Source organism: Ochotona curzoniae, unplaced genomic scaffold (genome assembly GCF_017591425.1).
Source record: "Ochotona curzoniae isolate NIBS_2020 unplaced genomic scaffold, NIBS_Ocur_1.0 scaffold_1037, whole genome shotgun sequence".
Lineage (NCBI taxonomy): Eukaryota > Metazoa > Chordata > Mammalia > Lagomorpha > Ochotonidae > Ochotona > Ochotona curzoniae.
The window spans coordinates 18,993,593-19,010,763 of NW_024467083.1; the positions used below are offsets into that span (position 1 = coordinate 18,993,593).

At 38.5% G+C, this 17,171-nt stretch overlaps 1 protein-coding gene across 2 annotated transcripts; it reads right to left on the reverse strand.

The window, feature by feature from the left end:
- Positions 1-446: 446 nt before the first annotated feature.
- Positions 447-17,081, reverse strand: KCNA3 (potassium voltage-gated channel subfamily A member 3). 2 transcript variants are annotated; one of them, XM_040999381.1, is made up of 3 exons: positions 13,603-17,081; positions 10,667-10,787; positions 447-6,041 (listed from the first exon to the last, which is right to left on the reverse strand). In XM_040999381.1, exon 1 carries the CDS (start codon positions 16,873-16,875, stop codon positions 15,157-15,159), a length of 1,719 nt encoding a protein of 572 aa, XP_040855315.1. In that variant the 5' UTR covers positions 16,876-17,081; the 3' UTR covers positions 447-6,041; positions 10,667-10,787; positions 13,603-15,156. The 2 variants fall into 2 exon arrangements, with proteins under 2 accessions (XP_040855315.1, XP_040855317.1); XM_040999383.1 differs by having other exon boundaries at positions 15,312-16,990.
- Between the last annotated feature and the right edge of the window lie 90 nt (positions 17,082-17,171).

A 17,171-nucleotide genomic window follows, 5' to 3' on the forward strand; every position in this document is an offset into this window, starting at 1 on the left:
GGTCATCTTTGTGTTGACCTTAATACTTCAGGGTGCTTTGTTTGGAACAATACGCTAAATGGATGAGATAATGCATACTTGCTTTGTCACAATTTACTCTCATAGAAGTGGCACAAAGCATAAAAGGATAATCTCATTGTAAAGAAATGTTTTCTTTCTTGAGACTTTATTGAACTTCCAACAGTGTCAGACAGGAAGCAATGGAAGAAAGCTATGGAATGTTGGCATCCAAGAAGGCTTGCTAAGTGTAATGTATAGAAATCTTTATACTCATGTGGGAGGACACACAATGGAATTAGAGATGTTTGAGCTGTTGATAATAGCACGTGTTTTGCAAAAAGTACATAAACAAACAAAGGAATAAAATTCAGGGATGAGAAAGTGGGAAGAGGAGTCATTTGGTAAGAATTATTAATATAAGTAATTATATTTTGGGTGGTCTTTTATTGAATTCTGTATGTAACACTGGCAATGAAAACACATTAAATACATGGAAAAATTTTATGAAATGCATCATGTAATCAAAAGTTGTATTTACTGACATTTACTTAACAGAAGGCCCCAAATGATTGATGAGAACATCAGAGAACATGGTGTATGTAGGAGCTTATTATAATTTTACATTGATATATGACAAATTAACAAAATTCAGTGTTAAAATATGATGAATGTAGAAAAAATATAAAATCTATGTTTTATTCTGTATATTATTCAGAATTCTATTATTATTATCCAGGAACAATTATTATTTCACACCTTACAAAATAAAACTTATCTGATAAGCAGAATTATGGTTATAAAAATTTAAATTCCAATACAATAAGCATATGTTCCATTTGAATATTCACAGTAACACTGCATTGCTAATCAAGAAAAGTACAGAATGTATCACAGACTGTTGACTTCCAAGGGAAAGCAGCAATAGTGTCTAACTGTTGTTTGAGAAAAGAATAAAAATGTTATCAGTCATGGATTAATACATGAACGTTCACCAGATTCCAACTGAGCAATCATCAAATTTTAATTTAATCTGGAACAATTCTTAAGTGGATTTTTAAGTATGTGGGAAACTACAAATATTTAAGCTGCAGCTAAATGTTAACAAAACTGCTACAACATTTGATAACCCATTTTTCTAAATAGTTAAAATAATTAATGTTTCAAAAATAAAGGCATTTTCCTCCCCGCTCCCTACCCTGTGCTACCCCATCACAGAACTTGTGCAATGAAAAATAACAGGCTGAGAGCAGTCACTGTGGTGAGCATGATTTTTTCTTCTTCTGATTCTCTGTTTCTGAATAACTGTGGTTACTTGGGTTGATTGTTGCTTCTTCCACCCTTTCAGAAATAATCCATCATAATGAGTTTTAAAGAAAGAAAAAGATTAGTGGAGGAGATAATTTTTCAATCTAGCATTTTGTCATCTTTTGTGTTCAGTATCTGTGATTAGGGTGTATAGACTTGACATGTTTTAGGTGGGAAGCAGATGGCTCTCTATGGAAGCAGTATAGTAACCAGGTATCCAAAAAGGTCTGACACAATAGCAGTAAAACTTGAAATTTCACTAAAACTTGAAATTTCCTTATTTATCTTTCAGAATTAAAACTCTGTCAAAGCCTTAAATATAATGGTATCAATAGGATAAAAACAGTAACACAATGAACATGAGTTTTAGTTATTTGGCCAGATGTTCTTAGACAAATCTCTGCTCTTTCTAAGTTTTGGTTGTTTAATCTCTAAACTTCAGATAGTATCAGTACTTCACAGGATGCTTCAGAATTACATAAAAATGAATGATACTGGCAAAGATATGCTATAAACGTTAGACTTCCTATAAAAAATTGAGGCGACATGTTTGTTATTCTGACATCTGCTTAATTACCATTTCTAGAAGATTTCAAGAATGGATTCCTATAACATTTAGTGTATTACACAAAAACACTACACACAGTGCTTTCCCTTGTATATACATATAGGAGCTTTTGAAACACAAATCATACCATTTCATGGAATAGTTTCAAAAATGGTTTATACAGTGTCCTTGAAATAAACAAAAAGAGGATACTCTTATTTGGTTTAGAGTCATACAGTTTCATGGCATGTAAGGAAAACACTTCGACAGTTTTAAGTAAATTTAACCTCCCCCCAACCACAATCCCAGTATTAAGAGGTCACACCACAGAAACAATTTACCAGAAGAAATACTACTACAGTTTGTTTAGTATTATCAGTTCACAAATTGTAAGATACAATATTAACACAATGCACTAGAATCACCATTTAGCAAATTTCATCACTTTTTAAAAGAACAGATAAAGTCACTTCTCACAATGATCACTAACATGAATACATGAGACTCAATTACATATACAATGAAAATTCTTATGCACAAAGCCAAAATTATCAGATTAAATGTGCTAAGTAATTGCTCCACTAGTCAAAATATACATTTCCTATTATGATAGAGGTCTTTAAAAACTGCCCCCTTTTCTGAATGGAAGGGATACAAGACTAAACCTCTGGACAAAGAATCTTAGAATGGCAGAATATGTCTGTATTATTCAAATGGCCTCCGATTATCTTAACAGTTTCTCTAATGTCCAAGATTTAGCACTTTTCCAACCTAATTTCTTTCTATCATAAAACCAGCAATAAGAATGTACTGATTTTTCTAAGGGGTACAGTGATTTCCCTCCTACGTGTGCAAAAGTTATAACCCTTCTTGTCCTAATTGTCCACCAATGCCAAACAGAAGTGTTTGGATTATCCCTGAATTTTATTTCTCACTCCTGAGCAAAATTAATTAAAATATGGCTCTGTCATGCCTCCTGTGTATTAAGAAAACTAATAAAATTTTGTTTAAAGGTAAGTTCATTGCTTCTGAGACCAAAAGGGCATTACCATTTTTTTTGGTGGGGGAGGGGGACAAAAGTGTCTAACAGTTCATTGGTAAGCACAATATATTTGATTCTAATTTGCTAAAAAAATTAAAGAGAAGACTGATGGGAACATTCTGTTTAGGTAACTAACTCGGCATGTAAACACGAAATGACAAAGGATGGTGAAAATGAAAAGTTTAACTTTTTAATGTCCTGCTGAGGGCAGTTAGCAACATGAGAAATAAAAACATTTGGATTTGCAATCTTTTCAGTCATTTGGGTAGAAATATGTGGTATCTTAAAGACCAAAAAGGAACAACATGTACACATACTTAAGGGAGCTTCAAAGAGTTCATGGAAAATCTCTTTAATGTTTAGTTCCGTTTTTTTTCATGAATTTTTTGAAGCCTGTTCATATGTTAACAATATGGAAATGTTATGAAATTTTTAAAAATGAAAATTTAAAGTGATTTTGTAGATAAGGAAATTGAGGCTCAAAAAAGCAAAATGGAACTTCCTAGGGCTATGAGAATTATTGGCAGAAACAGAACTGCAGCAGACACCTGCCTGAGCTCCAGCAGACAGCTTCTTATGGAAAAGAGTCAAGAGACCATAAGGCACTCCATTGCTCCAGTATTCTTCCACTGTCCCCTATTCCTAGGTTCCTAAATGTTGAGTGTGCAATAAAGCTCTTGGTACCATTTTCCCATTTCATGCACAATTTTCAAATCACCTTAAATACTTAATTTAACAAATATCTCTCCTACTTTCTAGTTGTTTTATTCATCTGTTTCCGTTCTACAGAGTAATTTTCTACTTTCTCATGATCCCATTATAAATCAGTAAAACTTCTTAAAATAAAAAGAACCCTATTCCCTCTTCTTATGATCAATTTGAAGAATGATATATTTATGACACGATGGCACTTTCAAGGCTTAAAAGCTTATTTCATTTTATCTCTCCTTTTAGAAATGCATAAGAAAATCTGAGTACTTAAATATTCTTCAAAGCATTTTTCAAGTAATGTGTATAATGAGGAAGGATCTGGGGACTGGAAAAGGGCTCAGGAATTTATTGAATGATTGAACCCATTATGCAATTCAAGAAAATGAACACTAGAAATGGCAACTGAAAGATCAAGGTCCCCCAGTTAAAAAGTAGGTAAGAACCATGATCTCTTGTTAACTAGACCAGTACTGTTATCACCACCCAACCTGTGAACCATATGTGGAATGACAGGTTAGTCAACCAAACCATTCTGTGCTTTCATCACCAAAGTCCAGGTTTGGCTTTATTTCAGACTCTAACCTATAATAATGTAGATATGATGTACAAGTACACTAGACCGCTCAACGTTGTGCCACTGGTGCTTTATGAAGGCAGTTTTTGGTTTAATTTTTATAAAATCTATTGATCCTTTAAAAAAAAAAACAGACACACCTGAACATCTGAGATGTCCTATCCACAGCTGATGGGTGTATTCCAATCGTCTAGTAGCTGATGGGGATTGCTTTACTGTTGACTAGGCTCTGACTATTAGCATGAGGGTTAAGTCGGTTCTCTGGGCCAATGTCTCTACTAAACGGTCTAACAACAAAAACAAGCTGGTGGCTATTCTTGTTCGAATCACAAATCATCTGGATTAGACGTTTTCACATAGCTCCAACCTGAGATAGTTGCCATCCATTAATTTCACCTTTGCCAATTAGGATGCAGATCAAAGCTTTGAACATCAAGAAATCTCTAGAAGACTGTGAAAACTTTATTGTGAGATCACCTCAAAGAAAGTAACCCAGATTGTCCCATCCATTTGTTTTGCTGCTAGGTATAAAATTGTTTTAGTTACTGATTCTTATATATTACTAATGAGATTCATCACATATATATTCTTTCTATTGGGCTTCAAAAAGTTCACAAAATCTTGGCTTTGCTACTGAGATATTTTATAGTGATTAAAATTCTGCAAGTGCTGTTACAACTTGTTATTACTATATATTTAAATAATAGGATATTGATTATTTATGTATTTGTACTTTGTAAAGTGTACTTTGAAATGAGAAGTTTTCCATATACTAAATGTTCACAGTCTGACTTCTCATAAGGCGTATGAAATAATATACAAATAGCTACCATTCTGCTGAAAAATCACAGTAAGTACATTAATAATGGCACAAGTGAAATATCCTCAAGTGAGACATCATTTTCATGACTTACTAAATTTCTTTTCCAAATAAAACTTTAATTGAAAAAAAGAGTACCATTTCTAAAAGAATATACTAATAGAAAGCAAGTCAAGGAAAATTTATATAAGTAATTGTACAGGAAAAGTTATAAACATTAAATGAACTATTACATATATCTCTAAGAATGTGCTTGGTCTTGCCACAACCAACATCCCACGAAAATAAAATTGAATGGTTAAATATGATCTTTTGGAAAGTATAGACATTAAAATTTAGTTAAAATAGACAACGTAAGCATACTAATGCATTTCTGTAACATGAGCTCAGCTAGCATCTGCCTATAAGATTAATTTATCTATCATTTTGAGTTTAAAATAAAAGAATGTTTAATCAAGCAAGGCACATTTCTTTTAGGCATGTCTGTCCTCAATACCATTCATCTGGGCACAGTGTAGACTTCCCTTAGTTATTTGTAAATAGGCTAACAGCTGCATGAGAGCCTTTGGTACAACACACAACCTTCACAAAGCTGCACACAACCCCAAACACAGAATGTATCTCATGCTTAAATACAGCCCAGTAACTGAAAAAAAAATAGCTGTGATTGTGAGACACATTTAGGTTTTCCTTGTTTGCAGCACTGATTATAGTTTTTGGATGATAAAATTCCATCAAAATGTTAAAAGGTTGAAACAACACCTTAATATTCTTAACATTCTTCTTTATCTTTGATTCATATCCTTTAAACTGTACACAGTACAAAGAGAATCCTCCAGTTTCAGAACTGTTTCCTTTGCAGAAAGTATTTGTTAGAGACATACTATTTAATGTCAACTGAAATAAAAATATGACCTGGCAGACAGATCACCACCTGTCAGTGGTACAACTGCTGCTGCGATCTTGATCCAGACAGTTGAAAACTCAGCACCCTACTGATCACTGAAGCTCTACACTTCTTGATGTGGGGCTCCTCAGGGATCTGGCAGAAGAAGCACAACAATTTACATTAGTTATTCAAAAACATTATCCTCATTGAGTTATAGTATCTACATGGCAACCAACCATTCTTTCCTGATTTTATGATCATTAGCATGAGTCCTACATTGTGTGTGATATTAATATTTCTGTTGTCAAGAAAATCGTAACTTATGTATGCATGTATGTATATATCTATATATGAAGTGAATGTGGCAAAATCTCAAAATCATCAAACCTTAAAATAAATTTTAGAAATCCTTCTAGAAGCCCAAAAAGGCAAAAGGGAAATGTCACAGTGTAGCACACAGATGTGTATTACTGTTGGTGAAATACTTCTGCTAAGAAAAAAAAGACTCATGCTCCATTTATTATATTTTTAAAATACTTTTACTGCTACTCTGAAAAGTTCAAGCATTTTTTCTAAATGTATTAACTATATACTAATTGCTTTTAATTTCTATATAAATTTTTTAAAAAGTTTTACAGTGCCTTGGAACAATAAATTTTCAAATTTGTTTCATTAATGATCTCCAAACTTAGTCCGACTAAATGCAATGGCATGCTTTTTCAACAGGAAAACTTATCTTCAAGATCTGGATATTATTCATCATTTTACAGAGAGAACTTTCTGTTTTTGTACTTCTGGCTGTCTCAGATTAGTGACAAAAACCTGAGATGATGAGGTGGAATTTGAGTGTGTGTTTGAGGAAAGAATGAATTACTTTAATCATTCATTCTATCATTTTAATTCATGGACATATTTGATAAGAACATAGTGCCACTTTGGTCTGCAGAGGCAACAACTGTGTCTTTTTTTTTAAATTATTGGTTTGCCTGGGAAATCCAAAGAAAAGAGAAATTTCAGAAGGGGTATGGAGAAAGTTTTTCTCTGTTCGTATTAGGAGAACCATGATTTCATGCTTCAAAGGAAACAACATTTACTAAAACAGCAAAATTACAAAAATATCTGTAGTACTCATATTAATGCTTTAGTATCAGTTATCTCATCATGTGCTGTGCTATGAAAGCTGTCAGTAATCTATATCCACCTATGCTATTGGATTGCCTCTCATCTTCCATCTTACTCTTCAGAATTCACTTAAATTTTATCAGTATTGTCACTCTTTAAGAATTTGCTTTTTAAAAAATTTGTCTAAAGGTTCCCGCTTCTTTTCATGAGTGAATAACCATTTGAAAAACAGCTGACTTTTGTGACCCTACTATATTTATCGATAAGGAACTGCTTTTATACACTAATGCTGTAACTTCAGTGATGTAATTCTGCAGTGGGATTCATTGGTAAAACCTGTAATGTCAGATTCAACTAGTTTCCATCGAGACCCACGAAATTTTAGTATTTAATACTGGCTGAAACAAGTTGAGGTTCATAGTGAAGTTTCTTAGGATGTCTACCAAGTAAGACATTTGGAGATATCATTTGTTTTGATTCTGCCAATCCACTTGAGTGATTGAATCAACATACATAATTTGAGTATTGTTTATACACAATATTCAATGAGCTATTGTGTGGGAAATATGGTCCCTGTGAAGTTCCAACTTCCACGCACCCTTGGTAATATATAATGATAATTTTTAGTCAATTAATTCAGCAACTCTATTCTAGCAACTGGACGTTATTTTTGTGAAACACTTGTTGGAGTATGTTTTACCAAATGAAGAATTCTCCAGTGAATTGGTTATAGGGAATTTTATTTATAAGAGCATGGTAAGCAGTAGTGATTAAAATGAGGCATAGATGGATATCATGAATATTTGGTTTATAGGTTAAAGACAACTCAAATGAGAATGTTCTTTCCTCTTTCCCTTCAATAAACACTTACTGAATACCAACTGTATCTAGGATTATTGCAAGTGTTGTGGAATATAGTATAAGGAACAGACAAAAATCCTTGTCCTCATAGAAAGGCAGAAAAAACAGACAATAAAAATAAATAAAACGCCGAATGTTAGAGGAAATTTTGAGAAAGGATATAGTGAGTGTTGAGGCTGTACCTGTAAACAGAGTGGCCAGGAGGTGTTCAATGAAAAGGCAACAAGTGAAGCAGGTAATAGCCACAAAGATATTAGATGTTAGAACATTCTCAGTAGGGCTGGCATTGTAGCATAGTAGATAAAGCCACCATCTTGACTTCAGCATCCTCTACAGGCACTGATTTCAGTTCCAGTTTCTCTGCTTCCAATCTAGTTCACTGCTAATATACCTGTGAAGGCAGTAGAGTGCTGGATGCTTGGGACCTTCCCGTGATACGGGAGAATGAATGAAGCTGATAGATTTCCAGCAAAGGGAACAGTATGTACCTAAAACCCTGAGATAGAACATACTTAGTATGTGAAGAAGAGCAAGAAGCTTTAGTTTGTATTCCGTGTGAAATGGTGAATCAATTGGAATTGAACACAAAGAAGTAGCATGACCTGACAAAAAATGACTATGGCTGCCATGTTGAGAATAGACTCAAGCAGGAGAAAGGATGGAAGATGGGGGAGTTAATCAGTGGGGTCCCCTAAAAGATCCACACAATAATAATTGCTTTGGTCAGATGGTAACACAAGGGGGAGTAACAAATGCTATGGTTCTGGAGACATTCTATTTTTTTTTTTAAGATTTATTTTTTTTATTTTATTATTTTTTTTTATTATTGCAAAGGCGGATATACAGAGAGGAGAGACAGAGAGGAAGATCTTCCGTCCGATGCGCAATGGTCGATGCTATGCCGATCCAAAGCCAGGAGCCTCTTCCGGGTCTCCCACGCGGGTGCAGGTTCCCAAAGCTTTGGGCCATCCTCGACTGCTTTCCCAGGCCACAGGCAGGGAGCTGGATGGGAAGCGGGGCTGCCGGGATTAGAACCAGCGCCCATATGGGATCCCGGGCGTTCAAGGCGAGGACCTTAACCACGTGTGCCACCGAGCCGGGCCCTCTGGAGACATTCTAACAGTAGTGCCATAGGACTGGCTAATAGATTGGATAAGGATGGTAAGTGAAAGAGGAGAATCAAGGGTAATTCTAAGGATTATACCTTGAGCAATCACAAAATTGAAGTTGTCAGCATGAGTCACAGGTTTAAGAAGGGAAGGTTGGGCTTGGTGGCGTGGCCTAGTGGCTAAAGTCCTTGCCAGGATCCCATATGGACGTTGGTTCTATCCTGGCAGCCCCACTTCCCATCCAGCTCCCTGCTTGTGGTCTGGGAAAGCGGTCAAGGATGGCCCACAGCTTTGGGACCCTGCACCCATGTGGGAGACCTGGAAGAGGTTCCGGATTCCCAGCTTCGGATTGGCGTAGTACCGGCCGTTGTGGTCACTTGGGGAGTGAATCATTGGACAGAAGATCTTCCTCTCTCTTTTCCTCTCTGTATATCTGACTTTGTGATAAAAATTAAAATAAATAAATCTTTAAAGAAAAAGAAGGGAAGGTCAGTTTTAGCCATATTAATGTTGAGATGTCCAACAGACATCCAAGTGGAGTATGTGAACATACAAGTGTGTGACCTGGTATGTTTGTGTGTATATACGTGAGATAAATTGCCTGCCACACTCTATCTCCTTTTCCAAATGAAATCATATACTTTAAGGAACACATTTAAATGCAAAAAAAAAATCCCAAAACAAATCAGAATTGAAAACAAGTTTTCATAAATAATAGGAGTTTAAAATAAACTTTATGGAAAACAAGTGAGTCAACAATGCTGACTGACACACAGTGTATAGGTGCAATGCTAACAGTGTATAGGTGAGGAGCTTGAGTGAAGTTCCCAAGAGGCTCTGTGTTAGGATAGAAGGTGAGGAAGAGAGGATATAGGCGCATGAAGACAGAACGCTTCCCCCCACTCTCTACCACACATGAAAAGGTTTAGGCCCTGGATGTGCAAAGTCAGAATTCTGTGTAAACAGATGTATCCATAACATTCCTCATATATCATGAAATATAATTTTTATTCATTTAGGTGCTTTTTTTTACTAACAGCCAGAATCCAAGGCTTCGCTTCTCAGAGCCAAGTTCCTATCTATAATGTTTAGATTATAACAATAATAAAATGGCTACCAAGAAAATGATGGAGCTCTTTTTTCAAGTATCTTCTTTAATGCTTTTATGGTCATGGTGCAAATTTCAAAATATAGGCAAAACAATTCAGTACATAAAAAGTGAAAAAGAAAAAGCAATAAAACATTTCTTTCTAGAATATATGTTCTGTACAATTTGGAAGAGAAAATTGAATCATTAAGAACAAAGCAAAGGCAAACATCTGCAAAGTTTCTAATCAGTCTGAATCATTACATTATATTTTTAAATGAATAGGAACAGCAAAGAATACTGTTATTATACACTATACAGAGAGCAGTCATTTCTAGGCAGCAGTTTAGGAATTGAGTCACAACAATATGATTTGGGCTGTGCAATGGCATAGCCTTCCTCCTCCCTTCCTTCTCTGCTTTACCTCTCTCAGAATTTTATTAACCACTTCTTGAATGTATATTGAAAAACCAAGTGATTTCATTAACACTCAACTGTTGCAATAAAATACAAAAAGTTAGTCATATAAAACCAGTAATTATCCATCTTATCCTCAAATATAATCCCTAAACATCTTTTATCCCATCTTATGTTCTTACCTCTATCTCACAGTGTTTCCATAAGTCTTCAACTGGGGGTCCTGTATGCTTCTTTGCATGTATTAGTGGGAGGGGTAATTACTTCTATTCACAGCTGAGAGGTGGGAAGGACTTGGAGCTGCTGTAGAAAATGTTGACATTTTAATGTATAAAAGCCAACTCATTACAGTTATGGTCTTTAGAGAAGAAGACTACTAATGTACATTGTATGTACGTAATCATATACTGACAGCAAGGCATTGGATAGATTAGATAACAGAGAGGTAAGTAAATTTCATGTAAACAAATCATAACTTTAAATTTCTTCAAATTGTAAATTTAAAGCTGCAATTTTGAAATTTTACATATAGTTAAGTCATCATGGTTGGTGCAAATTTAATGTAGCACAGTATCAGTTTAAAGCATAGTAATTAACAACAATGTTAATTTCAATGCTTTTATTTGGATTTATCTACTGTAGGGAATATACATTTTTTGCCAGCACAGGATGTAAGGATGTAAACTAATTTATCCATATTTCCCCACATGAATCTCTTGCTACAAACAGCTCTAAGTACATCTTTTCAACATCCAAGATACTGCAACTGGGCTCAAGAGTGAAGTTCTTAATTTGCCAAAGTTATCTGACATGGCAGATGAGAATTCATTAGCATTTGCCCCAAGCCAATTTATTTCATTTCATACCATAAATGATTTAAGACCTTAGAGAGGTGCTTCAGACATAGGACCAGATTCTAATGTTTTTTGAGTATAGATGCTTTTAAAGATTTATGCAGTTTTGGAGTGCAGAAATAACGTTCCAAAATTCAAGGAACTGACAATGTCATTCTGCTTTCAATTCCACTGACCTAAGTGACCTGCCTTCCTAATTAGAGTAAAAACATTTATACTACTTTATGGCATTATTCTCAGCAACCTAACCAAAGTATCAGAAGATGAAAAAATTTCAATTATTTTCTCATCTAATGTTGACCAGAGTAGGTAAAAACAGGAAATAATCTTAAAACTGAAAAATATTGTCTTAGCAGATATTACAATGACTGATTGCATTGACTTATCTGTATCTCTGAGATAAGTCAATCATAGAAGCAAGAGATCTTTTGTTATTAGAAAAGCCAATGATTTACTTTTGACCCTTCTGGTTAAAAGCATTCAATTATGGAAAAGGGGTTAATTTTAATTATGCTGAATGAGACTTCAGGAAACATGCTCTTTACATAAATTCATTAATTAGTGACATGGCAGAAATCAAACCCCCAAATATGAATTTATTTTACTTTGCCTTTCAAATTACTCAATAAAAGGAACATAGGTCTTGGAGCCAGACTGACCTGGTTTTATATCGCTACTAGATTTATGGCTAGCTGTGACGTCTTAGGGAAATCACTTAGCTTTGTCATTGATTTTTATTCTGAAATGAAGTTAATAACACCCACCTTGTAGCTTTGGCAAGAATCCAGGACATGGTTAACCCTTCATAAATGATAATAATAATCCTTATTGTTATTATAAAGAGAAAAATAAGACTGATTATGTGCTTCATATTCACAAAGTTTTGCAATAATTATACAATGTTTGTAATGATCACAAGATAAGGTAATCTCTTAGCAAAATCTCTGATGCATGTCATGCAATTATTTTTTTCTAAGTGTTTTGTCTGTGTTAACATTTAATATTCATGACAAACCCATGAAGTAATATTATTCTCATTTTGTAGATAAGGAAACTGAGACAAAGAAGGATTTAGTGACTTTGTCAAGGTCAAACAGCATTTCAGGATTTAAACCCTGGTAAAACAACTGCTGAGCTTGCGTCTTCAATCACTTCATTAAATGCCTGAAAATAGCATTAGTATAAGATAATAGCTATTCCATCAACAAATATACAAGGCACAACATTCTATGCTAGGAAATAGCATTCAAAGCTCAAAGTACCAGAAAAAAATCAAGACATAACCCATAACTTTTAAGGAGCTTCCAATATGGCGGCTACAAGCTATTACACTACCTTAAAGTTATGCCTCGATAGGCATATTATTTCTCTGGATTGAAAAAAAGAAAGGCTTCCTTAGAATTACTGTCATAGAATAACCACAAAATTTCTAGAATAGGCATAACTTCCACATATTCCGAATAAGTGTGAATAAAACTGTCATTGTACTTTACCTTTGATTGTTTTAAGAATATATGCAAACATTATTTTTATGTAACTGCTAGTGTTTCTAGCATTACTACAGAAGTGGGTCAGAAGTTACCAAATGTTTGGGCAAAGGTAAATCAATGCTAAAGGAAATTTTTATTTTATTCAGCAAAGGAAACTAGAAAAAAGAGTCTTATTTATATCCACATATGTAAGAATAATACCCCATGGCCAGTTGTATACAGAGTTCTTGCATTTATTTTTTTCTTTCCATTTCTCTTCCCCTCCTATAATTTCAATCATTATTCTCCACTCTCTCAAATAATGAAGTACACCAGCTCAGAATACCTGAAAATACACTGTAAGCTTTGAAAAGTTACTCTCACTCTACAAGGATAGAACAGCAAGATGCTATCAAAATAAAAATTGTGGATAATGCAAAATAATTTAACGTGCATAGGTTCTGCCTTTTGTCCCTTTTAAATGAGGAACAGATTGTTTAGAAGCCAAGAGCAATGGTAAAAGAAATAGAATATATTTTCAGTTCAGCTTGGGTGAGGATTATTCTAGAAAGCAAAGACTTTTTTTTTTTACCATCCTTTTACAGTAAAGCATGGAAACAAAGGACAGTTGGCAACATGGAAATCAAATGGGAAAGGTGTGAATGATCTTTAAAAAGGCACCTGGCAGCATGCACTTGATATAAAACTATTGATTTTACACATTATCAGTCTGTGTGTGAATGACATTTTCCTAGTGCTCTATACAAAAGGGGACTGCCTTCAGTCAGCACTCACCTGATTCCAGCTGTCTTCTGGCAACCTTTGGCATATGGCTGAAACTCGCAGGTGTTCCCCCAAGATCTGGTGACTTCCCGTCCCTCCGTTTCACTAATTGTAATTCCCTCAGCTACAAATGTGCATTTTTTATATACTTGAAGTCTATTTAGCTTTTCAAAGTGCTGTGATGGTTGACAGTCCTGTGGTAGGATCTGTACCTTTTTTTTTTTTTTTTAAAGAAGTCTGACGGTCCCTTATAAGGTCTTGGGTACACTGATTGAATCGCTCATTTGCTTATGTACAGAACACTTTTATATTTGCTTAATTTCATTTGTTGGCTTGAAACTTCTTAGAGAAAAAAATTGTAGAGTAGCATACTTTAACATTACTGCCCAGTACCAGGCATTTAATTCAAACAATGTCTTATTGTGGTTCATAGCTAATGTTCCACTGACAATATTTTCCTCCTTGATTCAGTCATTATGGGATGACATCAACGATTTTCGTAGTGAAAAAAAAAATGCATGTCACAATTCATTTCCCTTCTTTAGATTTAACTTTATTTGTGCGGTTTATTCAAACACTGTTTTTTCTTATGAAATCATGTAAGTAGGAGCCATCTGGAAAGGTTACTGTGGAAACGGCAGGGGCTAGGGGGTGGGGCTAGAGAGCAAGAGATGCCATGACAACCTTTTTCGGGTTTCCCAGGAAACACAGGTTGCTATGGGAACTGCATCAGTCAGGTCCGAATTAGTAACTTCCGCTGGAAGGGGTGTCTGCCACTTTAATCTTCTTGTGATACTGCAGAAGCTTATCTCTCAAATGCATTAGGAAATTCTTTGTCTCAGCAGCACTGAAAACATCTGTTTCTAGACTTTGATAGATGTTGGCTGGGACATATGCACAGTGAAATCTGTTAATACTTTAGAAATGCTTTGTAAGTCCCGAAGAGTCAGATCAGAACGATTTGGGCATTTCCTTTTGTTCAAAGTTGTAGTGGACCCTTCAAGTTCCAGGAAGAAGGATTCAAACTGAAAGTCTAGTCCAAAACCAACTAGATTTTTGGTGGGTTTAAGAGTTACTTTGGGGGGTGCTTTTTTGTTTTATCCACATACCCACAGGGCAGGCAACTGAACTATTTAATAGATAATGAATGTCTAAAAGTCCATCAAGCCACAGCATCCTGTAAGCATTTGTCTGCTTTACTTAGTAAAGAGGCAATTATTTTTCAATTTTGAGGTTAAGCAGTTCTTCTAACTGTTTTTTAGTTTCATTTCCTCCCAGGATGTACTTTAAAAAAAAACTGGGCGTGTACTAGAAATCAAGTGTAATGTAAGTTTGTTGCTCACAAAATTAGGAGGGAGGGAGGGAAAAAAAAGAGCTGAGAGAATGCAGCCCACTTGCAAAACAGGCACCTGTTTCAGTATGAAGCAATAGGGAGAGGGAAAATGAAGTGTGCGTCCCACTTCTTTATGTCCTTTCCTTGATGAATGGTCTGGAAATGTATAAAACAAGGGCATACACAGACCAAGGGGGCAGGTTCCACACAATAGTGAGCCCTCGTGCCAGTTATTAAACATCGGTGAATATTTTTTTGATGTTGACACAGGAGTTGGGGTTATTGTTCGTGGTGCAAGTGGCAGTGGAATTGGCCGTTTTGAACGGGGTCTGGGGGAAAGCACTGTGATTCATCCCGCCCTCTTCAATCACCATATACTCCGACTTACTCAGGGTTGAGTTACTCCTTGCTTTCCGGAGCTCCTCGGCTGAGGAGGAGAGGTGCTGGCAACTTCCCACGTGCATGTACTGGGCTTGCTCTTCCCCTTCTGTCTCCCGGTGGTAGAAGTAATTGAAGTTGGAAACAATCACGGGGACTGGCAGCGCAATGGTCAACACACCTGCGATGGCACAGAGAGAGCCCACAATCTTTCCCCCTATGGTCACAGGATGCATGTCACCATACCCGACTGTCGTCATGGTCACCACTGCCCACCAGAAGGCATCTGGGATACTGCTAAAGCCCGAAGTGGGGTCGTCAGCCTCAGCAAAGTAGACGGCGCTGGAGAAGAGGATGACTCCAATGAAGAGGAAGAAGATGAGCAGCCCCAGCTCGCGCATGGAAGCCTTCAGCGTCTGCCCCAGGATCTGCAGCCCCTTGGAGTGGCGGGACAGCTTGAAGATGCGGAAGACCCTCACCAGGCGGATGACCCTCAGGATAGCTAGAGACATGGCCTGCTGTCCGTTGCCCTGTCGCTCGGCCAGCTCGGTGCCCAGGGTGATGAAATAGGGAATGATGGCCACGATGTCGATCAGGTTCATGATATTTCTCGAGAAGGTGGCTTTGCTGGGACAAGCGAAGAAGCGCACGAGCAGCTCGAAGGAGAACCAGATGATGCATAGGGTCTCCACCACGAAGAAGGGGTCGGAGAAGCTGGAGGCTCCCGCGGGGGTCCCCGACGTGCCGTTGCCGGCCGCCTCCAGCCCGTCCTGCGACGGCGCGGCAGGATAGTCCTTCTCGTCACGGAACTCGGGCAGTGTCTCCAGGCAGAAGATGACGATGGAGATGAGGATGACGAGCACGGACACGATGGCGATGCCCCGGGCCGGCCCGGAGCTCTCGGGGTACTCGAAGAGCAGCCACACCTGGCGCTGGAAGTCACGGCGGGGCAGGGGCCGTTCTTCCTCCCGCAGGAAGCCCTCGTCCTCCCGGAACTTCTCCATGGCCTCCTCGCCCAGCTGGTAGAAGCGGATCTCCTCGGAGAAGATGTCGATGGGCACGTTGACAGGTCGGCGGATGCGACCCCCGGACTGATAGTAGTAGAGGATGGCGTCGAAGCTGGGTCGGTTGCGGTCGAAGAAGTACTCGTTGCGGAGCGGGTCGAAGTACCTCATGCGCCGCTTGGGGTCGCCCAGCAGCGTCTCCGGGAACTGGCAGAGGGTCTTGAGCTGCGTCTCGAAGCGCAGCCCCGAGATGTTGATGACCACGCGTTCCCCGCAGCATTCCTGCTCGCCAGCGGCCGGCAGCGGCTCGTAGCGGTCACAGCCGCCGCCGCCACCCTGAGGCGGGTCCCCGCCGCCGTCGGCCGCCTCGGGCTCCAGCAGGTGGTCCCCGGGCACCACGGTCATGTCGGGAGGCAGCTCCGGGTCTGCGGCGGGCTCTGCGTAGCCGGGGTTCACCAGCGTGTGGGCGCCGCCGCCGCCGCCGCTGCTCGCGGGGTCCTGGGGCGGGTGGGTGCGGTGGCGGGCGGAGGGCTGCGGCGGCGAGCGCAGGAGGCTGAGGTGCTCGTCCATGCGGCGGGGGAGAGGCGGCGGCGGGCGCTCCTCCTCGCGCTCCCCGCCCCTGGGGCCGCCTCCTCCGCGAGCCCGCCGCCTGTTGCTGCAGCGGCCGCGAGGCTCCGTCTGGGTCTGGCGCGGCCGGAGCGGCTTCGGCACACGGACGCCTCCTCACGCCTCTCCCTCGCTCCCCGCCACCCTCTCCCTCGCGGCGCGCGCCCGCCCTCCGCGTCCCCTCAGGATTCCCGCCCACCGCGCGGGCGCGCGCCCCCGCTTCCCCGGGCGAGCCGGCGTGCTTGCCGCTGGCCGCTGTC